We start from the raw sequence: 27567 nt of genomic DNA on the forward strand, positions 1-27567 counted from the left end.
CTTAGGCACAGCCTTGGGAGGCAAGAGGAACCTAAATTGTCTGGGTTTAAGAGCTTACCCTCTGGGAGAACTGAAGGACAAAATAAATGTTGTGTTGAATTACAGAAAAATAAAATTATATTTAATGGCCAAAAAAAAGTGAGGTATTTAAGATCTCTACTATTATTATATTGCTGTATACCTTCAGTTGGGATAATATTTGTGTAATACAATGTTGGGTGATTATATATTTATAGTCATTATATCTTTTTGACTAATTTATCCCTTATCATTATGTAGTGAAGAATTATGTCTGACTAATTTTTACTACAAGTCTGATTTTTTTAATATAAATAGAGCCACCTCTACTGTCTCTGGTTATCATTTGCATAAAATATCTCTTCTAGCCTTTAACTTTCAGCCTATGTGTGTTTTTTTCTTAATATATATATTTATTCTTTATTTTATTTATATACAATATATATACTTTTATTGAAGTATAGTTGACTTATACTGTTTCAGATGCACAGCAAGTTGATTCAGTTATACATATACACATATATTATTTTTTGAAATTATTTTCCATTATAGGTTATTACAAGATATAGAGTATAGCTCCCTGTGCTATACAGTAAATCTTTGTATGCTTGTTGTATATGTATTTTTTAATAATCAGAAATCAAACATTCTATTCATACTAAGTCAAACAAGTAGAATCAAAATGTCATAAATTTTTTAGTTAGGCCAAATTTCATAAGCTTTCTAAAATATATATATATGTATTATTTACATAAAACAGTCCAAAGAGAAGAAAGTACAAGAGAGTTATCCAGTGAGCAAAAGAAACTGAAAATGATATTGATCAAGTAAAAACAAAACTAACTAAAACACAAACTAGAAAACAAAACCAAGGCAGAGGGCCAACTGGGGAACAAAGCAAAAAACCCAAACAAACTAACAAACATGGTGAAAAGAAGAAAGAAAAAGAAGAAAAAACAGAAAAGCAAAGTTAAATAGAATTATATACAAAGATTTATATGTATTAAAGAGTTACTATTGCAAGAATAGAACAATAAGAAAAACAAACAAAGCAAAAAATGCTTTAAAAAAAAGAGAAGAAAAAACCCTTGGAACCACACAAAATATTTATATATAAAGGAAATAAAGAGTGTAATTTTTTTTTAAAGTTTTCAACAGCATAGAGTTAGTAGTAATCATAAAATCAACAACCACAGCAACAGAGGGGGAAAAAAGAAAAGAAGAAAAAAATCCACAGCCAACTACAGAATAAATAAAAATACAAGAAGAATAATAAATTTTTTTTGACATCTCAGCTGTCAGCATCCTTTCCCTCACTGTGAGTCACAGTTCACCTCCGCCTCCCTAGGATGCCCTCCAATACTTGACTGGTCTCTGGACCTGCTGTGGGGACAGCTCAACTCTAATCTGGCCCTACTACTGCATGTTCTTGCCTCCAATGTCCACAGCTGTGAGAGCTAGTATGTTTTCTTTTGTGGGAACTCTCATTGTCTTTTTATATATTCCATAGACACAAAGTAGTAGTTGATCATGTGGATTGAACCTGCAACTTGTACAGCTGGTGGAAACATTTTTGATCCTCTTCTTTAGCCATACTGCCCCTGGGATTCAATTGTGGTTTTATCTCCACCTCTGCATGTGGGTCTTCCACAGGAGTTTGCTCCTGAGGCTATGCTGGAGGACTTGGGTCTGCCCCAGTGAGGACTGGGTATGGAGGTGGTACAGCTGCTTGGATCACGGGGACCCTAGCCATGCCAGGTATTCAGGGGAGCTGGTGTCCAGAGAAGCAGGAGATAACGGTGCTCTTAGGGCTTTTTCTAGGCTCTGGCAGCTCTGCCCCAGTGGGGATTGAGTGTAGAGGTGGCGTGGCTGCTTGGATCACAGGGACCCTGGCAATGTCAAGTATTCTGGGGAGCTGAAACCCTGAGGATACATTCAGCTTCAGGAACTGAAACAAATGGATTTCCCAGCAAGACTTCAAAATTGGTTGGGATCGTTGACTCCTTTTTTTGCTCTTATTTTCTTCTTCTTTGAACTGGAATGTTTATAACTGTGATCTTGTGCCTGCCCCATCACTGTATCTGGGGAGTAGGTAATTCTTTCTTAACTTTTATGGGTTTATAGGTGAAGAAGAATTGCACTCTAGGATGTCTTATACCCAGAGCCTCAATGATACATTATTTAGATCATGTATGTAATGAGACTTGTGAACTTTTGTTGATTCTTTATTGGGCTGAGATTTTGGAAGAGGTTGATATGGAATTCAATTATTTCCCATGTGAGATGAAATCTTTGGGGATTAGAATGTGGACTTTAGTAGGCAGGAAAATGCCGTCCCAGAGATGTCTGTGGCTTAATCCACATAAACTGTGGATATGTTACATGGCATAGAAAAATAGAAATAAAGTTAAGATGGAACTAGGACTGATAATAAGTCAATTTTAAAATAAGAAACCAATCCTAGTTTATCTGGAGTGGGGGACTGATATAGTCATGTGTTCTTTAACATGGAAGTGGAAGGCAGAATAAGAATTTAGAATAGTATATGATAAGATTCACTGTTAATGCCTTTAAGATTCAATAAAGACAAGGAAAGTAGAAAGCTTCAAAAAGATGGAAAGGGCAAGGAAACGGCATTTCTTAGGGGTTCCAGTAAGAAATTCAGCCCTGACAAAACTTTGATTTCACCCCGGTAAGATTCATTGTGAACTTCTAAAAAATGTAACTGTAAAAAAAATAATTTATGTTGCCTTAAGTTACTAAGTTTATTGTAAGCATCCATAGAAAAATAAGACAGTAAGCAAAATATTGGACTTAGCAAAGAAGGATTTCCATGCAGTTATTATAAATAGGTTCAAATAACTAAAACAAACCATGTTTTATATAACTTAAAAAACTGTGATGATAGTTTATCAAATTTGTTTGAATTCTTCTATTGAGTGCTTTCAGGGTCTTGGGTAGAGCAATAACTTGAGACTCGGTACACAAGAACTTTTCAAACCTGTGCTTGCATTTTGTTAACATCCCATTGGCCTCAATAAGTCCCTTGGCCAAGACCACAATCCAGTAGGTCCCTCCAAATAAGAGGATATGCAACATCCCATTGCAAAAGCATGACTGCTAGGAGGGAAAGAATTTGTAGGCCTTCCACTTTGGGGCCTTAATTTCTGAGAGGTAAATATTTGATATATTAACACATTGAAGTTTCAAAGTTTATTTCTTTGGCTTAACTGAGAAGATGTAGGATAAAGCCTTCCTCCCTTAGACAGATGTGTAACTAACTTGTATACTGAGAAGTTTCAGAAGAAAAACTATACCCTTAAAGAATAGAGCCATAAGAATAGGAAATCAGCATGATATGAATAGTCATGCAGAGAATTCTGGCCATAACCTTAAGTCTCTTGGCTATTTTTAATTTTTATTTTTTGGCTGCATCACATGGCATGTGGGATCCTGGTTCTCCAACCAGGGATTGAACACGCATTCCCCTGCATTGGGAGCATAGAGTCTTAACCATTGGACCACCTGGGATGTCCTTCTTGAATCTTTTAAAAATCATTTTAATTGAAGTGCAATATTTCTATAAAAGAGTGCAAAAAAAAAAAAGAGTACAAAAGTCCTAAGTATAGCATATAGTCTAATGAATTATCACAAAAGTAACAAGTCCATGTAACAAAAACACAGGTCAAGAAATAAAACTGCTAACATATAAATACTTCATTTTCCTTTGCAGAGTTAGCACTGTCCTGATTTCTGATACCATAAAACTGTTTTTCTATTTTTAAACTCTATATAAAAGGAAATTATAGTTTCCTTTACTCATCATTGTATTATCAAGATTGATCCACGTTATTGTGTGCAGAATCAGTCTATTAGTTGTCACTGTAATGTAGTGTATTTGTTCTCTTCTTAATGTACTTTACAGCTAAGATGATGCTTCTGTGAACATTCTTATACATGCCTTTGGGTCACATTTGTACTTTTTTCTGTTATGTATCTGTATATGGTGAAGCATGTGAAACGCATATGTTGAATTTTTCATTTATATACCTACCAGCTTCCCTGGTGACTCAGATGGTAAAGAATCCGCCTGTAAAGCAGGAGACCCAGGTTTGATCCTTGGTTTGGCAAGATCCTCTAAAGGAGGGCATGGCAACCCGCTCTGGTATTCTTGCCTGGAGAATCCCCATGGACAGAGAAGCCTGGCAGACTACAGTCCATGGGGTTGCAAAGTCAGACACGACTGAGCAACTTACCTACCAGCAGCATATAGGTGTTCCAGTTCCTCCACATCCTTAGCAACATATTAAACTATCATGTTCAACCATTTTGTGTATGTTAAGTAACATATCACTGACGGTTTAATTGATTTGATGGTTAATGAGTATTGACACCCTTTTTAGTGACCATCTAGATACCCGATTTTGTGATGTGCTTGCTCATGCCTTTTTCACACTCTGTGGTAAGCAAGCAAGATATAATCTCCCATCCTCTGTACTCTACATCTACTGAACTATCACATTTTCTTTGCTTTTTTTGACTGGAGCATTTCACCAAATTCTATGGTTCCAACCCAACTTTCCTCCTCGAATCATCTTCATAGGATAAAAGACAGACAGAGAAGGCTGGGATGAAATTTTATAATGAAAAAAACTTGACATTTTGACAGGAAGCTTTTCAAAAGGGGCAAAGTTGATAATCTTCAGTAAACATGTTCACTTAAGGTGGTACCTAAATGTCTTGTGTGAATAGTTTCCTTTTCTAGATAAGTAATTAAGGTTGAATATGTACTTATACAGCACATTTTGCCACTTAAACAGTAGCGCAGTTCAACTTCTTGGTCTTGGCACTTCTTTCTGCAGAATCCTTGGTTATTCTCACATTTCTTTTCTTTCTCCATCGTCTGTCTTCTCGGTAAATTCTTCATGCTTCCTGAGAAAGATATGACGTTGTTAATCGCTATACAACCATGATAACAAGACATAAAATGTTAAGGACATAGGAGCTATAATAAACATCATCTGGATTCAGATCCAGGCTCTGTTATTTGCTACATCTTGGTTTTTGAATAAGTAACTTTATCTCTCTGTCTATTGCTCTCAGCTTTACAATGTCAATAATAGTAAGCTACTTCTTGAAGTTGTTGTGATTATTGAATGAGTTAATATTTTAAAATGCTTAAAACACTGTCTGGCACTTACTAAAAGGGAAACAAACTTTAGGCTTTGTTGTTGTTCCTATTGTTATTTTTTCTTGCAATTTTATTTTATTACTTTATTTTTTTAATTGGAGGATAATTGCTTTACAATATTGTTTCAGTTTCTGCTATACATCAACATGAATCAGCCTTAGGTATACATGAGTCCCCTCCCTCTTGAACCTCCCTCCCACCTCCCACACCATCCCATCTCTCTAGGTTGTCACAGAACATCAGATTTGAGTTCCGAGCATCATACAGCAAATTCCCAATGACTATCTATTTCACATCTGGTAATGTATATGCGTCAATGATACTCTCTAAATTCATCCCATCTTCTCCTCCCACTGTGCCCCCGAGTCTGTTTTTATGTCTGCATCTCCTTTGCTGGTCTGCAAATATGTTACCAGTACCATTTCTCTAGATTCTGTGTATATGCATTAATATACAATATTCATTTTTCTCTTTCTCACTTACTTCACTCTGTATAATAGGCTCTAGTTTCATCCACCTCATTAGAACTGACTCAAGGCATCCTTTTTTATGTCTGAGTAATATTCTATTGTATATATGTACCATAGCTTCCTTATCCATTCATCTGTCAGTGGACATCTAGGCTTCCATGTCCTGGCTATTGTAAATAGTGGTACAACATACATTGGAGTCCATGTGTCTTTTTTGATTATGTTTACCTCAGGTTATATGCCCAGTAGTGGGTTGTTCAGTCTTATGATATTTTTATTCCTAATTTTTAAAGGCATCTCCTTTAGTTCTCCATAGTGGCTATATCAATTTACATTCCCACCAACAGGGCAAGAGTGTTCCCTTTTATCCACACCCTCTCCAGCATTTATTGTTTGTAGGCTTTTTATAATGGACATTCTGAGAGGTGTGAGGTGATATTTCATTGTAGTTTTGATTTTCATTTCTATAATAAGTAGAGATATTGAACATCTTTTCATGTGTCTGTTAGCTAACCATCTGTATGTCTTTTTTGGATAAATGTATGTTTAGGTCTTCTGTCTGCTTTTTCTTTCTTCTTTTTTAAAAATTTATTTATTTTAATTGGAGGTTAATTACTTTACAATATTGTAGTGGGTTTTGCCATACATTGACATGAAACAGCCATGGGTGTACATGTGTTCCCCATCCTGAACCCTCCTCCCACCTCCCTCCCCATCCCATCCCTCAGGGTCATCCCAGTGCACCAGGCCTGAGCACCTTGTCTCATGCATTGAACCTGGACTGGCGATCTGTTTCACATATGATAATATACATGTTTCAATGCTATTCTCTCAAATCGTCCCATCCTCGCCTTCTCCCACAGAGTCCAAAAGACTGTTCTATACTTCTGTGCCTCTTTTGCTGTCTCGCATATAGGGTCATCGTTACCATCTTTCTAAATTCCATATATATGCGTTAGTATACTGTATTGATGTTTTTCGTTCTGACTTACTTTACTCTGTATAATAGGTCCAGTTTCATCCACCTCATTAGAATGGATTCAAATGTATTCTTTTTAATGGCTGAGTAATATTCCATTGTGTATGTGTACCACAGCTTTCTTATCCATTCATCTGCCAATGGACATCTAGGTTGATTCCGTGCCCTGCCTATTATAAACAGTGCTGCGATGAACATTGGGGTACACGTGTCTCTTTCAATTCTGGTTTCCTTGGTGTGTATGCCCAGAAGTGGGGTTGCTGGGTCATATGGCAGTTCTATTTCCAGTTTTTTAAGGAATCTCCACACCCTTTTCCATAGTGGCTGTACTAGTTACACATTCCCACGTGTAAGAAGGATCCCTTTTTGCCACACCCTCTCCAGCATTTATTGTTTGTAGACTTTTGAATAGCAGCCATCCTGACTGGTGTGAGATGGTACCTCATTGAGGTTTTGATTTGCATTTCTCTGATAATGAGTGATGTTGAGCATCTTTTCATGTGTTTGTTAGCCATCTGTATGTCTTCTTAGGAGAAATGTCTGTTTAGATCTTTGGCCCATTTTTTGGTTGGGTCGCTTATTTTTCTGGAATTGAGCTGCAGGAGTTGCTTGTATATTTTTGAGATTAATTCTTTGTCAGTTGCTTTGTTTGCTATTATTTTCTCCCATTCTGAAGGTTGTCTTTTCACCTTGCTTATAGTTTCCTTTGTTGTGCAGAAGCTTTTAAGTTTAATTAGGTCCCATTTGTTTATTTTTGCTTTTATTTCCATTACTCTGGGAGGTGGGTCATAGAGGATCCTGCTGTGATTTATGTCAGAGAGTGTTTATGTTTTCCTCTAGGAGTTTTATGGTTTCTGGTCTTACATTTATATCTTTAATCCATTTTGAATTTATTTTTATGTATGGTGTTAGAAAGTGTTCTAGTTTCATTCTTTTACAAGTGGTAGACCAGTTTTCCCAGCACCACTTGTTAAAGAGATTGCCTTTTTCCCAATGTATATTCTTGCCTCTTTTGTCAAAGATAAGGTGTCCATAGGTGTGTGGATTTATCTCTGGGCTTTCTATTTTGTTCCATTGATCTATATTTCTGTCTTTGTGCCAGTACCATACTGTCTTGATGACTGCAACTTTGTAGTATAGCCTGAAGTCAGGCAGGTTGGTTCCTCCAGGTCCATTCTTCTTTCTCAAGATTGCTTTGGCTTTTTGAGATTTTTTATATTTGCATACAAATTGTGGAAATTAGCTGTTCTAATTCTGTGAAAAATACCGTTGGTAGCTTGATAGGTATTGCATTGAATCTATAGATTGCTTTGGGTAGTATACTCATTTTCACTATATTGATTCTTCCAATCCATGAACATGGTCTATTTCTCCATCTATTTGTGTCTCTTTGACTTCTTTCATCAGTGTTTTATAGTTTTCTATATATAGGTCTTTCATTTCTTTAGGTAGATATACTCCTAAGTATTTTATTCTTTTCATTGCAATAGTGAATGGTATTGTTTCCTTAATTTCTCTTTCTGTTTTCTCATTGTTAGTGTATAGGAATGCAAGGGACTTCTGTGTGTTAATTTTATATCCTGCAACTTTACTAGACTCATTGATTAGCTCTATTAATTCATTGATTAATTTTCTGGTGGAGTCTTTAGGGTTTTCTATGTAGAGGATCATGTCATCTGCAAACAGTGAGTTTTACTTCTTCTTTTCCAATCTGGATTCCTTTTACTCCTTTCTCTTCTCTTATTACTGTGGTTAAAACTTCCAAAACTATGTTGAATAGTAGTGGTGAGAGTGGGCACCCTTGTCTTTTTCCTGACTTTAGGGGAAATTCTTTCAATTTTTCACCACTGAGGATAATGCTTGCTGTGGGTTTGTCATATATAGCTTTTATTATGTTGAGGTATGTTTCTTCTATTCCTGCTTTCTGGAGGGTTTTTATCATAAATGGATGTTGAAAATTGTCAAAGGCTTTCTCTGCATCTATTGAGATAATCATGTGCTTTTTATCTTTAAATTTGTTAATGTAGTGTATTACATTGATTGATTTGCAAATATTAAAGAATACTTGCATCCCTGGGATAAAGCCCACTTGGTCATGATGTATGATCTTTTTTATATGTTGTTGAATTCTGTTTGCTAGGATTTTGTTAAGAATTTTCGCATCTATGTTCATCAGTGATATTGGCCTGTAGTTTTCTTTTTTTGTGCCATCTTTGTCTGGTTTTGGTATTAGGGTGATGGTGGCCTCATAGAATGAGTTTGGGAGCTTACCTTCCTCTGCAATTTTCTGGAAGAGTTTGAGGAGGATAGGTGTTAGCTTTTCTCTAAATTTTTGGTAGAATTCAGCTGTGAAGCCATCTGGTCCTGGGCTTTTGTTTGGTGGAAGATTTCTGATTACAGTTTTGATTTCTGTGTTTGTGATGGGTCTGTTAAGATTTTCTATTTCTTCCTGGTTCAGTTTTGGAAAGTTATGCTTTTCTAAGAATTTGTCCATTTCTTCCAAATTGTCCATTTTATTGGCATATAATTGCTGATAGTAGTCTCTTATGATTCTTTGTATTTCTGTGTTGTCTGTTGTGATTTCTCCATTTTCATTTCTAATTTTGTTGATTTGATTCTTCTCTCTTTGTTTCTTGATGAGTGGCTAATGGTTTGTCAATTTTATATCTTCTCAAAGAACCAGCTTTTAGCTTTGTTGATTTTTGCTATGGTCTCTTTTGTTTTTTTTACATTTATTTCTGCCCCAATTTTTATAATTTCTTTCCTTCTACTAGCCCTGGAGTTCTTCATTTCTTCCTTTTTTAGGTGCTTTAGGTGTAGAGTTAGCTTATTTATTTGACTTTTTTCTTGTTTCTTGAGGTAAGCCTATATTGCTATGAACCTTCCCCTTAGCACTGCTTTTACAGTGTCCCATAGGTTTTGGGTTGTTGTGTTTTCATTTTCATTCATTTCTATGCATATTTTGATTTCTTTTTTTATTTATTCTGTGATTTGTTGGTTATTCAGAAGCATGTTTTCTAGCCTCCATATGTTGGAATTTTTAATAGTTTTTTCCCTGTAATTGGCATCTAATCTTACTGCATTGTGATCAGAAAAGATGCTTAGAACGATTTCAATTTTTTTTTTTAAATTTACCAAGGCTAGATTTATGGCCCAGGATGTGATCTATCCTGGAGAAGGTTCCATGTGCCCTTGAGAAAAAGGTGAAATTCATTGTTTTGGGGTGAAATGTCCTATAGATATCAATTAGGTCTAACCAGTCCATTTTATCATTTAAAGTTTGTGTTTCCTTGCTAATTTTCTGTTTAGTTGATCTATCCATAGGTGTGAGTGGGGTATTAAAGTCTCCCACTATTATTGTGTTATTGTTAATTTCCCCTTTCATACTTGTTAGCATTTGCCTTACATATTGTGGTGCTCCTATGATGGGTGCATATATATTTATAATTGTTATATCTTCTTTCTGGAGTGATCCTTTGATCATTATTTAGTGTCCGTTTCTGTCTGCTTTTTGATTGGGTTGCTTGTTTTTCTGCTATTGACCTGTATGACCTGCTTCATCTTTGTTGGCTTTTCTTTTGCTATTATTTTGTCTTTTTCTGCCTTTCACATTGTCCATAATTTCCCCAGACTTCCAAAAAGGCCAAGCCAATTCCTCAGAATGAAGTAGACCAAAAGATAGAGATGGAAAAAAAGAGACAAATGATTTCAAAATGGGGACTTGTGCCCCAGGGAGGTAGTTGTGAAGGAGGAAAAGTATCCACACACTCAGAAACTCCCTTATGAGTGGGAATGGGGGAGAACCCTTCAAAACCTCAAAGGAGAACACTGCGACAGGGGCTTAGAAGGCAAAACAGAAAGAATTCACCACAGAGATAGCTGCCAAACAGCACTTCCCAGCCAGGAAGCAGCTTACATGTTCACCATGGTGAGTGGGGGCTGGGTGCTGAGGCTCGGGCTTCAGGGGTCAGATCCCAGGGAGAGGACCAGGGTTGACTGTCACGAAGATACTCTGAGGGGGCTAATATGACACAGCGGAAGGAGTCCAGGGAAAAGCATGGGCCTCCCAGAGAAGCAAGAGATGACTGCTGCGGGGACCTTCCTGCTCCCTGCACTCACAAATTGCCAGAAGCTGCCTTTGTGAATGCCAGAGGTGGGATGAACAATGGCTATGAACTGCCAACACCAGAAGTAGACACTCCTGTTCAAAGCCAATGCCAAAGTAGCAGGAGTGCCAGAAGTGTAAATAGACACAACTACAGTTTCCATTCCCGGAGAGGGAAATGCAAGCAGACAGGCCACTGCCAAACCCAGGTAGAGTGCCTGAGGCAGCAAATGAAAGGCTGCCACTGTGGTCCTGACCCACAGGTAGCAGTTGCCACCAAGCCATGAGAAGGCACATGTTACTGCCCACACCTTTCCAGGAGCCTATGCAGCTTGGCTCTTCCTAGGGACCCACGACCCAAAGCCAATACTTCTGGGAGAGTGCGTGACCTGCCTCAGGCTGTAGCAAATTTCTGCAGGACTCTGCCTCTTCAGGCACTCCCTGGTACATCCCCATGTGGCAGTCGTATCCCTCCCTCTCCCCAGCCCAAATGAGTGAGCCCTCTTGTCTGGGCAGGGAACAGACACCAGAGGGCGGCCTACAAGCAGAAACAGGACCAGAACCAAAGCAGAGCACCAGGGGTTGTGTGACTGAAGAAGAGGAAGGGCATTCACTCCTGTAGCAGCAGGTATAGTGGATTAAATCCCCCACCTACCATTAGCTTTAAAAAAGGGCTTCCCAGGTGGGTCAGATGGTAAAGAATCTGCCTGCCATGCGGGAGACCTGGGTTCGATCCCTGGGTCAGGAAGGTACCTTGGAGAAGGGCATGGCAACCCACTCTAGTATTCTTGCCTGGAGAATCCATGGACAGAGGCGCCTGGTAGGCTACAGTCCATGGGACTGCAAAAGATCAGACACGACTGAGCAACTAACACTTCATCAGCTTAAGATCGTGGACTTTAAGGGCAATTGTGGGCACTGGAAGTAAGAACAAGCTGGAGCGAGGCCAGATCTGAGTAGGAGCTGACTCCACAGTGTTCACAGCAGGCTCAGAGACCTTCCTAGAAATATTGGAGGGCTTCCTGAGTAGGCAGACTGGCTGGTGCTCACTGTGTGGAGACTTCAAGGGAGGACTTAGGAAGATATTCTCACTACCACTCTCTCTCTCTCTCTCTCTCTCTCTCTCTATATATATATATATATATATATATATATATACTTTCTTTTTCATATTGTTCTAATGTTGTTCTCTCTTTATTATTCCTTTAATTTTTATTTCTTTACTTCACTTTTTCTTTAAAAAACATTTTATCTTTAAATAGAATTATTTTATTTTTTTACAGTACTCTTTAGTTATATTGCATTTTTTCCATGTTTTTGGATTTTGTATTTTTGCAAGTCTAGTTTTTAGTATTCATTTCCAGTTAGGGGTTTGTTTTGGCTTGATTGCTCTCTTCTTTTTTCTTTTTTGAACTTTTTATTTTATATTGGGGTATAGCCAATTAACAATGTTGTGATAATTTCATGTGAACAGTGAAGGAACTTGGCCATACATATACATGTATCCATTCTCCTCACAACCATCCAAGCTGCCACTTAACATTGACTGGAGTTCCATGTGTTATAGAATAGGTCCTTTTTTCAGTTGTATTTATATTTGTTAATTATGGATATATATATATATATCCATATATATATATGGATATATAATTATGGATATATATATATATATCCATATATATATATATATATAACAAAATTAAGTCAATAGTAGATTGATACACATATATTCATGTATATGTGCTTTGTAATCCCTATAATATCAATAATTACCTCGAGTCATCTCCCAACTTATTACATACAAATAATGGAACCAAGAAACAAGGAGTTTTCCTTATTGAAATCACACCACAATTATCCACTATTTAGATAATAATAGCACCTTTAAGACTTGTTCTGAGAGTAATAAACAATCTGACTGTTCAGTCACATCCTAATTTATTTCATATGTGAATAAAACTAGTCAAGGTCCTTGTTTATACATGGAATTAAAAAAATAAATACAAATGAACTTACAAAACGGAAGGAGACTCACAACAGACAATGGACTTATGATTGCCAGGAGGAAGAGCTAGGGAGATGGGGATGGGCTGTGTTTAGAATGCAGCTCTTCTTTTTTGAGTCCTGTTTTTATCATTTTTCTTTTTTTCTTCTTTTCTCATAGTAAGTATGTGAGTCTGGGTGTTTGAGTGTTGTTTTCACCCCACTCACACCAATGGATCATTAAGATAGGAAATTAATATGGAAACACAAGCATTAAACAACATATTGGACAAATTGGACCTAATTGACATTTATAGGGCATCAGCGCTAATAGTAAAGAACCTGCCTGCCAACGCAGGAGACAAAAGGGGTGTGGGTTCAATCCCTGGATCAGGAAGATCCCCTGGAGAAATGACAACCTACTCTAGTATTCTTGTCTGAAGAATTCCATGGACAGAGGAGCCTGGGTCATGGGGTCACACAGAGCTGGGCATCACAGAATGACTTTCACTCACTCATTCATTCACTTGGGTTTCAAGTAGATCAAGTAGTTTTCAATTTTCTTATTGAAGTAGATTGTTTAAAACAGTTCCTAGAGATGAATTATTCCAGATGGATATATTAATCATTGGGCTTCCCTGATAGCTCAGTTGGTAAAGAATCTGCCTGCAATGCAGGAGACCCAGGTTCAATTCCTGGGTTGGGAAGATCCCCTGGAGAAGGGAAAGGCTACCCACTCCAGTATTCTGGCCTAGAGAATCCAATGGGTCCATGGGGTTGCAAAGAGTCTGACTTGACTGGATGATTTTCATTTTCATATTAATCATTAAGGAAATAATTCTTTATAATTCTTGATGAATAAAGCTCTGCCTTCCTTTTATTTGTAAACCCACTTGCAATGGCCACTACTATTCCAATGCACTAAGCATGGGAACAAGTATACCTCGAGGAAAAAGGTAAAATATATCAAGGAATAGGGAGTAGGAGGGTGGAGAGAAAAAAGAAAGTGGTGGTAAAGAAGAAATGTTGGAGTAGGAGATGTAGCAAGAGGGGAAGGAAAAGTCTAAACATAGTCATTCTGAGCTCAAGCCCAAGAAATAGGTAACAATCTTGGTTGTCTAACTATTCCAACAGTCTTGGAATAGTTAAAGCTTCTCCTATGTTTTTGTTGTAAACTGGGGTGTGTGTGTGTGTGTGTGTGTGTGAAGGGAAGAGTTACTTGACATGTTGAGGCTTGAAGGAATCTGGAAACATCAGAGATTCCTGGTTTTATATACTTGCACTGCCTTCTACCTGGAAGTCTATTTATGGTTAATGAGACTCTCAGTCAAGGAAGATTTTGAAGAAGGGTAAAGTAACATTGAATACATTTAATCCAGAGCTCAATGACTGATATTTTAATAACAGCCAAGCTGTGATCAACTCATGGGGTCTCCATCAAATCCACCCAGCCCATACCCCAGACTAATGCAAACTCTATCCATATAAACCTTACATTTACCCCCCTTGAAACAAACACTGGTTAAAAAAAACCTAACTCCAAACCCCAGCTCTATCTTTATCCTTAACCCCAATCTCAAGACAAACACAACACTAATCAACGCAACAAACGCAACACTTAATAAGTCTATCAACACCAATATCTAGCTTCGACTCAACAATTGACCCACATAGAAATGCCATTTATTCCCAGCTTTACCCAACTTCACTGAAAGATCCGTTAAATCACAAATATAATTTCCAACCCAACCTATCTCAAACCATCAGCCCAGCTTACTTGTTCTTGTTCAGTCACCCAGTCATGTCCAACTCTTTGTGACCCCATGGACTGCAGCACACCAGGCCTCCCTGTCCCTCACCATCTCCCGGAGTTTGCCCAAGTTCATGTGCACTGCATCAGATACAATCCCTCACTTCCAAATAATCATTATTTATTTTTCTACCATCACTCCAACCAAAAGGTCCTATCCTCTGTGCAACACAATCTAGTTTCCAATCTCCAAAGTAACATTTTGATTGATCTTATACTTTCTCAGCTTGGACTCAATTCCTCACACCTAACCCACATCCCAAACTCTCATCTCAATGACACTGCTATCTTAATATACTCCGTGCTCAATTTTCTCCACCATTACACCACCCAGGAGCACAAAATCCTTGAGTTAAACATAGCAGTGCAAAGCCAGTAAGACTCTGGTATTACATGAACTTGGACTTAACACCCTAAGCCGTCTGACACTAGGCCACCAAAATTACAAACCATATGCAGGACCCCAGAAATTTTGAGAGTAGCTTGAGTTACCTGAAGTCTTATGAACCAGGATCAGAAGGATGACAATGGTCATTAAATAAGTCTTCATAACTGATACTTTCTTAGAGAATAAAAGGTACACACAGCAGATAGAATAGAGATTTTTGTAGCAAGGAAGTGTCCTGCTTTATTAGTTTTAAAAGTAGGCCAAAGTTGTGGGCAGTTAACTGAGAAGGATGGGACATGCCTGAAGTCACTGAGGCAGAAAGATAATGTGTATGACATGTTTTATCTGGACACTCTGTGTGAGTCTAGAAGCTTTGCCAGCACCCATGATAAGGCGGGACTTCCTTCCCAGTGAGACAAAGTAAAATTAGAGCCAATTTGTGTTTTGTGTAAGACAAACTGGAATGAAGGAGAAAATAAATCAGACAACAAAACAATAAAGTAAATAATTATAAGGATTAAAAAAAAACTTTTAAAAAATGTATTTCTTTATGTTCCTGTAAAGAGTTTATCATATTAATCAACAGCACTTCTTCATATATAGCACTATACAAACCATCAAGATAAAAGAAAAGAAAGAAGATGGGGGGAGTTGAAGGAGAGAGAAAAGAAAAGGAGGGAAATATGAAAGATAAAAAAATAAAAGTCAGAGAGTAATGCAGTAAGATGGCAGACTAAGAGATCACAGTAGTAGTATTCATCCCGTAACAAAAACATAGTTCTGGGAGAGCTCCAGAATACAATGAAGCAGCTACAATAACCCAGTGGAGACTAAAAACAAAGGATATAGGCATAGAAAAGTGCAGGAATTTACTTACACCACCATATCCCCCAGTCTAGCAAAGTTTAGCAGAAAGAAAAGTCTTTCAGTAGCAACCTCTGCCTCCAGAGGAAAAGGAGAGAGGAAGGACCCCAGAAGCCTTTGTCATCAAGGAAGAAAGCAGCCCTCACCACCCAAAAAAATAAAACCAAAAACCACCCACACCTAAATGTTTTACTACTGAGGACTCCTGCAGTCTCTGCCAATGATAAACCTAGCCAACAGAACTGCCCAGAGCTCATACTGCTACAGGAATACTGTCCTCAGCAAAATTCTCTAAAAATGAAAGAGAGAAATTTCTAGGAGACTAGGGAAATTGGGGCATGTCAAAATATCCCTTCTAAGGTGAAGGATAAGTTGTTGCGTCTGGCCGCTCCTATAACCACAAAAGAGGTACATGCTTTAGCGGATCTCTATAGAAGTTGGAGGCAAAACGTTCCTTATTTTGGTATGTTTCTGTGGCCTATTTACCAAGTGACCTAAAAAGCTGCTAGCTTTGCGTTGGGTCCCAAACAGAAGAAGGCTGCACAGCAGGTCCTGGCTCCTGGGCAAGCTGCTCTGTCACTTGCACTATGTGGTCCAGGAGATTCAGTGTGTTGTAAGTGTCAGTGGCAGATGGGGAGGCTGTTTGGAGCCTTTGAAATAGATGATTTCATATAGGCCTTTAGGATTTGGGAGCAAGACCCCACCATCATCTGCTTCTGCTGACTGGAATAGTTTCAGAAGAATTTGGGGCTTTAGGATTCTCAGCTCATCCCTCCAAGTGTTTCATGCCAAATCCGAGAATCCAATGTTTTCCCTATCAGAGTCCTGGCTTTGACGTGAGTCCCACGGAGTTCATACATTTAGCCTCCTTTGCAATTCTGCTACCTTTATAATCAGATCCTAAGCCTGAATGTCAGTGCAGTGTCTGTGACAACAGAAGGGAGTCTCCTTTAAATCTGGTTTTTAGAACGTGGCTTAGTTTGACCATTAGTTGCCTTAAGCCTATCACATTTTTTTTTCAAAACTATTATTTCAGTCAGCAACTCTGCACCATAATCCTTCTATTTATCTTTCTAATCCTTCTAGTTACTGCCCCCATGCTAATCTAGTATAGCAGCCACTTGATCTTGCAATGTTTTATTGTTCATTTGTATTTCATTCCATGTAAACAGGTGGAAGTTTTAGTAATAGTGGTACCATTATGTGCCAGGGTAATACCACTCTGCTTATCATTAGTAATAAGATCCCCATTCCTTTCTAAAAGGTGGAAAATCCAACTCTAAATAACATCCAAAACTCTGCTTTCTAGGACTACTCCTGATATCAGCTGTCTTACCTTGGACTCCAAAGAACACTGGTTCTCAAAGTGTGGTTGATGAACCAGTAGTATCAGCATTACCTAGGAACTTGTTATAAACACAAATTCCTGGGCTCTATTCCAGATTTACTGATCAGGGACTCTCAAGATGGGCCCAGCAGACTGTGTTTTAACAGGTTTGAGAACCACTGCCCTGGAAAGCACTCTAACATTTCATTTGGGATAACCCAGAACAGAAATGGATTCAAGGAGGTACATTACCAAGCTGTCCACAGCTTCAAGAAAAAAACTAATCAATTGTTTGGTCATCAGGGCAGTACATTGGTAGTTGGGGTGGGAGAGGAGACAAGAAGAGAGGAACATACCTGCTGGTTCTTCCTGTATCAAGGTCTTCATTGCTAAAAGTTGGCCTCATGGACAGTAACTCCTCTGCTTTTCCAAGCTGCATCAAATAGCACCTGCCCCGCTAGCAGCCACTGCAGAAGCCAATCCTGACTCCCCAACATGTAACACTTCTCCAGAAACAGTGAAAGTAGTCAGAGACTCCACAAACCTGTTCACATCAGGCTCATGTGCTGAAGCTGCTGTGTTCCCATCACATCGGCATGATACAGGCATCATGCAGGAGCCAAGCCTCATTCCAGATGCAGATGTAGGCGTTGAAGTGATGGCAGGGCTCTCCTATGAGCAAATGACTAAAGGCCTAAGAAGTAGATGGGGTCAGGAAAACCACAGGAGGCATAAAAAAGTGGGTCCATTTCCCTTGGTTCAGTTAAATGCCAAAAATAATGCAACAAAATTCAATACACTGCATATGACTTACAGCTTGATTTTTACTCAGTTATCCATTGGCTTAGTTCCAGTGCATCTTATTTTCTGTGTGTCTATAAACAAAATTAAATCTTTCAGAGCAATCTCATTCCTAAATATCCTTATGCCATTTTGAAAATGTATAGTAGTTCATTAAAATACTAAGAAGTTTTTAGCCCTTGACTTTTATGCATAAGATCATGTTCCCAAACTTCTGTTTAGAACTTCTATGAGTGACTTTGACCTCTTTAACAATTTTGAGATTGACAATACAATTTCAATGCGTATTAAAGCAGTGCTTGTTGTATTTATCAATTTGATTCAGCATGAAACTTACAACTTATTCCAATGTGTAGTGATTAACAGGGTCCTCTTAAATTGATGGTACAATGCATCTTTAACATTGATTGCCCAAAGCATCCAAATTTCACATGTTAAAATGGACAAGGAAATATATGTAGGAGATACAAAGAAATATATATACCAGACTTGGGGTTAGATACCTTACATACATGATTATATTTATTGCCCACAGTTACTCTTGATACTATCATTGATAAGTTTGAATACACATGGTTTCCCTCTATTTCAAGGCATTAGAAACTGAAAACTAGCTGGAGCAAATATGAAGGCTGCAGAAAGTGTTGAAAATTTGGTGACGAAATGAAAAATGGTATGAAAAGGGGAAATTTTTCTAGCAAGAGAAACCATGGGTTGCTCCCAACAACCCCATTATTTCCCAGTAAAATCCACTAGCCAGCCTCTGTGCATCCTCCCATCAAATAGGCAACTCCTACAAGAAATTGTAAATTGAAGTGATCTACCACATTCATTGGGGCTTTTCTGGTGGCTTAGTCGGTAAAGAATCTGCCTGCATTTCGGGAGACCCAGGTTCGATCTCCAACACCACAGTTCAAAAGCATCAATTCTTTTGTGCTCAGCTTTCTTTATAGTCCAACTCTCACATCCATACACGACCACTGGAAAAACCATAGCCTTGACTAGACGGACCTTTGTTGACAAAGCAATGTCTCTGCTTTTTAATATGCTGTCTAGGTTGGTCATCACTTTCCTTCCAAGGAGTAAACATCTTTTAATTTCATGGCTGCAATCACCATCTGCAGTGATTTTGGAGCCCACAAAAATAAAGTCAGCCACTGTTTCCACTGTTTCCCCATCTATTTGCCATGAAGTGATGGGGCCGAATGCCATGATCTTAGTTTTCCGAATGTTGAGCGTTAAGCCAATTTTTTCACTCTCCTCTTTCACTTTCATCAAGAGGCTTTTAGTTCTTCTTCACTTTCTGCCTTAAGGGTGGTGTCATCTGCATATCTGAGGTTATTGATGTTAGAGCTATTTATATCACTATAGTCATCTAGACAGACGAATGTTAATAGAGATAAACATAACCAATGGATACATAACCAATGTTAATACAGCGATAACCAATGGAACAAAATAAGAAGCCCAGAAATACAGTGTTTATACAAGGAATTTTTATATATGATTGACATAGGTGGAAAATTAGTAGAGAAAAAACAGACTGGCCAATGAGTGGAGCTGTAAAATTTGGTCATATTTAGGAAGATGCAATTATATTCCTACCCCCCCACACACACACAAACACACACATTCACAAAGAAAAATATGCTCCCAGTTTAAAAATTTAGTACAAAAAATAAAATTGTAAAATTTGTAAGTGATGGAAGTAAAGCTGAAATTTCCTAGTTATTTTCAAATATTTACTGAATACCAACTGTTTCCAGACCCTTTGGGACCATCTCTCCAAAAAAGAAATGCAAAAGGCAAAATGGTTGTCTGAAGAGGCTTTACAAATAGCTGAGGAAAAAAGAGAAGCTAAAGGCAAAAGAGAAAAAGAAACAAATACCCGTTTGAATGCAGAGTTCCGAAGAAGAGCAAGGAGAGATGAGAAAGTCTTCCTCAGCGATCAATGCAAAGAAATAGAGGAAAACAACAGAATGGGAAAGACTAGAGATCTCTTCAAGAAAATTAAAGATACCAAGGGAATATTTCACGTAAAGATGAGCACAATAAAGGACAGAAATGGTATAGACCTAACAGAAGCAGAAGATATAAAGAAGAGGTGGCAAGAATACACAGAAGAACTATACAAAAAAGATCTTCATGACCCAGATAACCATGATGGTGTGATCACTCACCTAGAGCCAGACATCCTGGAATGTGAAGTCAAGTGGGCCTTAGGAAGCATCACTACAAACAAAGCTAGTGGAGGTGATGGAATTCCAGTTGAGCTATTTCAAATCCTAAAAGATGACGCTGTGAAAGTGCTACACTCAATATGTCAGCAAATCTGGAAAACTCAGCAGTGGCCACAGGACTGGAAAAGGTGTTTTCATTCCAATCTCAAAGAAAGGTAATGCCAAAGAATTTTCAAACTACCACACAACTGCACTTATCTCACACGCAAAGTAATGTTCAAAATTCTCCAAGACAGGTTTCAAAGTTCGTGAATTGTGAACTTTCAGGTGTTCAAGCTGGATTTAGAAAAGGTAGAGAAACCAGAGATCAAATTGCCAACATCTGTTGGATCATCAAAAAAGCAAGAGAATACCAGAAAAACATCTACTTCTGCTTTATTGACTATGCCAGAGCCTTTGACTGTGTGGATTACAGCAAACTGTGGAAAATTCTTAAAGAGATGCGAATACCGGACCACCTGACCTGTCTCTTGAGAAATTTGTATGCAGGTCAAGAAACAACAGTTAGAACTGGACATGGAACAACAGACTGGTTCCAAATTGGGAAACGAGTTCATCAAAGCTATATATTGTCACCCTGCTTATTTAACTTATATGCAGAGTACATCATGCGAAATGCTGGGCTGGATGTAGCACAAGCTGGAATCAAGATTGCCGGGAGAAATATCAATAACCTCAGATACCCAGATGACACCACCCTTATGGCAGAAAGTGAAGAAGAACTAAAGAGCCTCTTGATGAAAGTGAAAGAGAAGAGGAAAGGTTGGCTTAAAACTCAACATTCAGAAAACTAAGATCATGGCATCTGGTCCCATCACTTCATGGCAAATAGATGGGGAAACAACAGAAACAGTGACAGACTATTTTCTTGGGCTCCAAAATCACTGCAGATGGTGACTGCAGCCGTGAAATTCAAAGACTCTTGCTTCTTGGGAGAAAAGCTCTGACCAACCTAGACAGCATATTAAAAAGCAGAGACATTACTTTACCAACAAAGGTCCATCTGATCAAAGCTATGGTTTTTCAGTAGTCATGTATGGATGTGAGAGTTGGACTCTAAAGAAAGCTGAGTGCCAAAGAATTGATGGTGTTGGAGAAGACTCTTGAGAGTCCCTTGGACTGCAAGGAGATTCAATCAGTCCATCCTAAAGGAAATCAGTCCTGAATGTTCATTGGAAGTACTGGTGCTGAAGCTGAAACTCCAATACTTTGTCCACCTGATGCGAAGAACCGACTCATTTGAAAAAACCCTAATGCTGGGTAAGATTGAAGATGGGAGGAGAAGGGGATGACAGAGGATGAGATGGTTGGATGGCATCACCAACTCAATGGACATGAGTTTGAGTAAACTCCAGGAGTTGGTGATGGACAGGGAGGCCTGGCATGCTGCAGTCCATGGAGTCACAAAGAATTGGACACGACTGAGCAACTGAACTGAACTGAACTGAACTTGGGAAAGCTGGAGCTACAAACAAACAAACTTAAGTATTCAGAAAATATTGGTTAATATCTTTTGACCTCATTATAGGGAAAAATTTCTTTTTAAAAATCCAGAAAATGCTACCATTAAATAAAAGGTTGATAAATTTAACTATTGGGTACACCTTGATCTAAGATCTAATACCTTGTCAGTTATTGACCTGTGGCCTGATAGATTCAGACCAAAATTAAACTTTTCTTTATAATTTCATAACTCTACAGAAAAAAAATTATTAATCTAAAATAAGCTTAATTTGCATAATTGTTTCATACTGAGACATTCAGTATTAATTACTCTCACAAAATATCACCAAACCATAAATACAAATTTTATATATTTCTTACTTTTGTCACATATGTATTCATTGTGATAAAGAATAAAATATAATATAAAGCTTGCAAAGTTAAAAACCTGATACATGTAAGAATAAAATGAACAAATGCAAATTATTTCATTCAACTCACAAATAATGAACAAACCACTAAGATGTTAAGATTGGCTTAGAGGATCAGTGATGAAAGAAATTTTAAAATAAATTTGCAAATAGGTATACATCTGTTTAACATCCTAAAGAGTAATGAAGTATAACATTCAGTATTCACTCTCCCATCAAACAAAAATCATGGGCATCTAATTGCATCTTGTCTCTTTGCACTGTTATGCATGGAAACAGTTTGCATGACTCTGAAAGAAGAATTTTTGCAATGATACTAGTTTTTTTCAAGTTAACCTTTACCCAAACAAAGTTTTGATGCAACCTAGGCTTGGAAAATCCCATGGACGGAGGAGCCTGGTAGGCTGTAGTCCATGGGGTCACTAAGAGTCCGACACAACTAAGCAGCTTCACTTTCACTTTTCCTTTCATGCACTGGAGAAGGAAATGGCAACCCACTCCAGTGTTCTTGCCTGGAGAATCCCAGGGATGGTGAAGCCTGGTGGGCTGCCCTCCATGGGGTCGCACAGAGTCGGACACGACTGAGGCGATTTAGCAGCAGCAGCAGCAGTCATTGGGAAATGGTTCAAAGTTACACACCCTTATAAAATTATAATCCTAATATATATAATCCCAAATATATAAATTATAATCAGGAGGATCTACAAAATCATGTCCAGCTCACCACTGAAAGGACATCCATAATGTCCATGGAATTCTCCAGGCCAGATTATTGGAGTGGGTAGCCTTTCCCTTCTCCAGGGGATCTTCCTGACCCAGGAATCAAACCAAGGTCTCCTGCATGGCAGGTGGATTCTTTACCAGCTGAGCTACCAGGGAAACCCTACTTATTTCCAAACTTTGGAATTTTCTTAACCATTCTTTGATATAATGGTGCCTTTCTGAATATAATTTTATTCCTTTATAAATTAAAACATAATTGTAAATGGAGACACAAATGTAGAGAGTGGACTTGTGGACAGTGGGGGAAGGAGAGGGTGGAACAAATGGAGGAAGGAGCATCGACATATATACATTATCTTGTGTAAAATAGATAGCTGGTGAGAAGTTGCTATGTAACACAGGGAACCCAGCCTGGGGCTCTGTGATGACCTAGAGGGGTGGGATAAGGTGAGGGGAGGGAGGCTCAAGGGGGAGAGGGTATATATATAATTATGACTGATTCACATTGCTGTAGGGCAGAAACCAACACAACATTGTAAAGCAAATTTTCTCTAATTAAAAAATAAATTTTAAAAAAGCTTAAAATGCATGTGTAATGCTCTAAAATGTTTTTGCTTCGTTTCATCTTTGAAAGGAATAAATCCTTTCATCTATAAATTAGAGATTACCTTACAGGTTAACATACAGGCTGTTGCATCCACTCAATGCCTTCTTCTAGATTCAGTCTTGTTTAAGATACAATCAATTCCTAGTAACTGGTAATCCTAGATGTACTTTGTAAAGAGTTCTGTCTTTTGATCTATTATGTTTTGAATGGCAAAAGAGTCAGTTTCCCTAAAACAGAGTGAATCTGGTGAGAAGCCTCTGATGTATTTAATCTAAGTGGAATAACATCTATTTCCTATTATTTCTAGCGTGTGCTCTTAGAAACACCAAAAAATTATAGTAAGAATGCTTTGAGGGCTTAATCTTATATTGAAGCAACTTCATAGTTTTTGAAATCTTTGTAGAAAATCTGGAGAATATAGAAACTCTGGTGATGGACTTATTTTTAAGTCAACAATACAAATGGGTTTTTGGGTTTTTTTGGTGAGGGGAGTTTGAGCTATGTGTATCTGAAAAGGTTTTTTTTTTTCGCCTTTATAATTCATAAATTATGGTTTTCAATCTCTCATAGACATATCTGTAAAGGAGAGAGTTTCAAATTTTTATTTCCTTTTGTAAGTCTCTTCTTCCCATAATATCATGACTCCTTTCTGGCCAAAATGGAAGGTTTCCAGATTTTTGTCTTAGATATTTTGGAACATCTTTCCCCTAGAATAAAGCAGGAAAATTGATGATTGATAGGGCCCACATGGGGTCTCATGAATAAGATGGCTCATTATGTCAATCTTGTAAACAAAGAATAAATCACAGTGATCTGTGAAACTGACCAAATTGCCCAACTGGCATCATGTTATCTCACTGGCACCTATCTTTCAAAGCTATAAGACCACCAGATTCCAGACCTCTAGCTATGTGACCATCCCTTCAGAGAATTTTTCATTGGTGGGGTGTAAGGACTCCGCCAGAAAGGAGAACGTGGTTCTCCTTAAGAGCCAGTCACCCTCTTTTTTCCCTCTAATAAATTTCCTTTTCTTGCCTGACTGCCCAGCTCCCTCTCTTTTTCTCTGCACTCACCTTACAGTGATTAGAGGTAGTAATCTAATCACAAATTCTAAATTATACTAAGTGATATCACAGTGGTTTAAAATAAACTAAAACAGTGATGGAACTTTCTGCTTGATCATTTGAGCAAGGACCACACAGACTGGAGTCGATCCTGGAAAACAATAGACATGATTTTTCTCAGGTATAGGCAATAAGGGTTAACAGACAGGTAAAAAAAAATAGTCAAACTCAGTTCCTACCTGAAATACAAAGGCTCCCTGAGCTCATGTGTGGAACCATAGAATCTCTGGACCCAGAAGGGAGATACGGAGGAGGATCTAAAAGCATGGAAGGCCATGTGGGAATTCAGTCCACATTCTGTACTCCTCCTCCTCTTTCCTTAGGGTCTTACAAACTATGCCAAATGGTTGCACAAGAATGACCAGACTCAAAAAGTCAAAATATGTGTTTGCCATTTATTAGAAATGTTTTTCAGGAAGGAAGGAGAAACATGCCCATTAGCCAGGGACTGAAAATTACTTCACACACATTTTAATGGTTTGTACATGGTGACTTGAGATGAATTGTGGGAATCAAAAGTGACTCTCAAGTTTCTGAACTGAACAACAGAAGGGATTGTAGAAGCCAATTACTGAAGAAGAAAGACAAAAGAAAAGCCAGGCAAACAGATTCGGAATTCAGCTTAGGACGTTTTGAGTCTGAAATGATTGAGAAATCTAAGAGAACAAAATAAATATATAATTTAATATATAAGTCTAGACTTCAGAGACTTCTAGACTTCTGTATTTATGAACACATAAATACAAAACTTGCCCAAGATCCCACAGCTTCTGAGCAGTGATGGGGAACAAGGGACAAATCCTTCTGACTTTAAATTTGAAAGGTTGTTGTTGAACATGCAAACACGCTGGGATTCTTGGCCTCTGGAGGAGAAGAATTCAATCCAGGCCAGAGACGAGGCTTGATTGCTCAGAGCTTTTGTGTAATAAAGTTTTATTAAAGTATAAAGGAGATAGAGAAAGCTTCTGACATAGGCATCAGAAGGGGGCAGAAAGAGTACCCCCTTGATAGTGTTAGCAGTGGAATTATATACTCTCTAATTAGTTATTACAGTGAATCAAAAGAATGTCTGGATGTTGTAAAGACCTCACTAGACCTACTCTCATAATTTACACCTTAAGATAACAGGATTAGCCAGAAGATCTTTTCCAGAGACTGTCCTCAAGCAGGATACATTATTGTTATATAATCCTAAGGAATGTAGAGGGACAAAAAAAGTTTGTCCTTTCTTCCTCCTTGAGAATTCCAGACCCCTCTCTCCTTGGGGACCCCTAGACTTCTTATCAACCTGCCTAGGAAATGACTCTTTCAAATTCATGTTTCTTTCATTAATATATGTTGAAACCAGAGAAATGGGAATCGGCTTTAAACCTAGAATTCCACAACAATTTTCCCTCTACAAATACTGTAGAAAGTCTAAATATATTGTATTTCAAGTACATGCTAAACCCAAGACCAACACTTTCTTCCAAATAATAAAACTTGTTTTTAATCACTCTACTTTTGCCAGAAATTTTCTGCATCCCTTCTTGAAATATAATCTTGTTCTGCTGAGCCTCTATCCCATCTTACAAACACGTCTAAATGTCATTGAATCTCAAAGATAGAAACGTTTTTGAATTTTTTTTATCGACTTCTAGGTTCCATAAAAATTTAAAATTGGTCATTTAGTGAGTATACGGACTTTGATACATTGGTTTGAGCTGGGATTATTATTTGTCTAATAATGAGAAATTCAGGTAAAGTGTTTATGGTAAAAAGGAGAGAAAGTTGGCAAGATCGCAATGTATTATGCGGCAGATAGTGGAAGAAGAAACCTCCAACAACGGCCAAAAGAACACCCAGAAATCAGAAGCTAAGGCTAACAAGGGTTTCAAGGAAGGATTAAGGGCAATGCAGTGAAAGCATATCTAAAAGCAAATTAAACAGTAAAACCTTAAAAATATTAAAGTTTTTCAACAAGAATGGCATTCCTGAGAAAAACCAGTGCCATTTCAGTGATGTGATAAGCACAAAAGCCTAATTACTCTCAGCTGAGGTGAAGCTAGGAATCTGGAACTTAGAGAACTTAGTTGAGAACACTGGTTCTAGAAGTTTAGATTCAAAAAAGAAACAAAGCCAGTACTCTGGGATAACCTAGAGGGATAGGGTGGGGAGGGGTGTGGGAGGGGGGTTCAGGATGGGAGGGACACATGTATACCTATGGCCAATTCATGTTGAAATTTGGCAGAAACCATCACAATATTGTAAAGTAATTATCCTCCAATTTACAAAAAGGAAAAAGAAATGAGATGAGACACCCAAAGAAGATTAGTATACCAAATACAATGAAAATGCCATAGCATGTCAAATATTCATGACTAAGTTTAGAATGGGAAAACAATATTCCTCAGTTCTCAAGAATGAAAAGATCTTAAAGATCATCAAATAAAATGTTCACCCCAAATCCCTCTCTAATGCTACAACTACCTTCATCTCTGCCCCACATTCAGAAATTTTCCACCAGCCTCAAAATTGGAAAAGCGCCCAGGGACAAGCTTGCTTATTCCACTTTCCAACTGCTATACCATTTACAAAATTTTGCCCTAATTTGTTCAAAGAATTCCTACACTCAGTTCTAACCATCCATTTGCCTGATTCTGGTTTTCCTGAAGACATCATGTAATACCAGACATAACAGGATATTCCTAAAGTGTTTACTCAGGGATCTTAGCAATCTCCCCTACATGCTCACTGGATCATCCAGACTCAATCCAGTTTTTATCTTCCCTCTTGCAACCTCCAAAACAAATCATAACCTTCCTCGTGGTACCAAAGAAGACCAGAAATGTGGTCCCCTTCCTTCTTCAGTATCTACCGAGCTACTCTAGCATCTTATTTGCTTCTTGGGTCAGCGCCCTTTCCTAAACTATGTGTCTCCCCAGCCCCCAGCCTAACCTTCCCCTGTCCATTAATGACTGCTCACAGATGAAAGACACACACATGAGAAGGAATGCATTTTTATGGGAAGCATGTTCCAGACAGGAGAAGAACTACCCCAGGAACGGGTAAAGTTGGTGATAT

At 38.1% G+C, this 27567-nt stretch overlaps 1 protein-coding gene across 1 annotated transcript; it reads right to left on the reverse strand.

Moving 5' to 3' along the window:
• Positions 1–4720: 4720 nt before the first annotated feature.
• LOC122448030 (beta-defensin 29-like) lies at positions 4721–15106 on the reverse strand. The gene is made up of 2 exons (XM_043478904.1): positions 15049–15106; positions 4721–4950 (listed from the first exon to the last, which is right to left on the reverse strand). Exons 1-2 carry the CDS (start codon positions 15104–15106, stop codon positions 4721–4723), a joined length of 288 nt encoding a protein of 95 aa, XP_043334839.1.
• Between the last annotated feature and the right edge of the window lie 12461 nt (positions 15107–27567).

The sequence above is a fragment of the Cervus canadensis genome, chromosome 10 (assembly GCF_019320065.1).
Source record: "Cervus canadensis isolate Bull #8, Minnesota chromosome 10, ASM1932006v1, whole genome shotgun sequence".
NCBI classification, from domain to species: domain Eukaryota; kingdom Metazoa; phylum Chordata; class Mammalia; order Artiodactyla; family Cervidae; genus Cervus; species Cervus canadensis.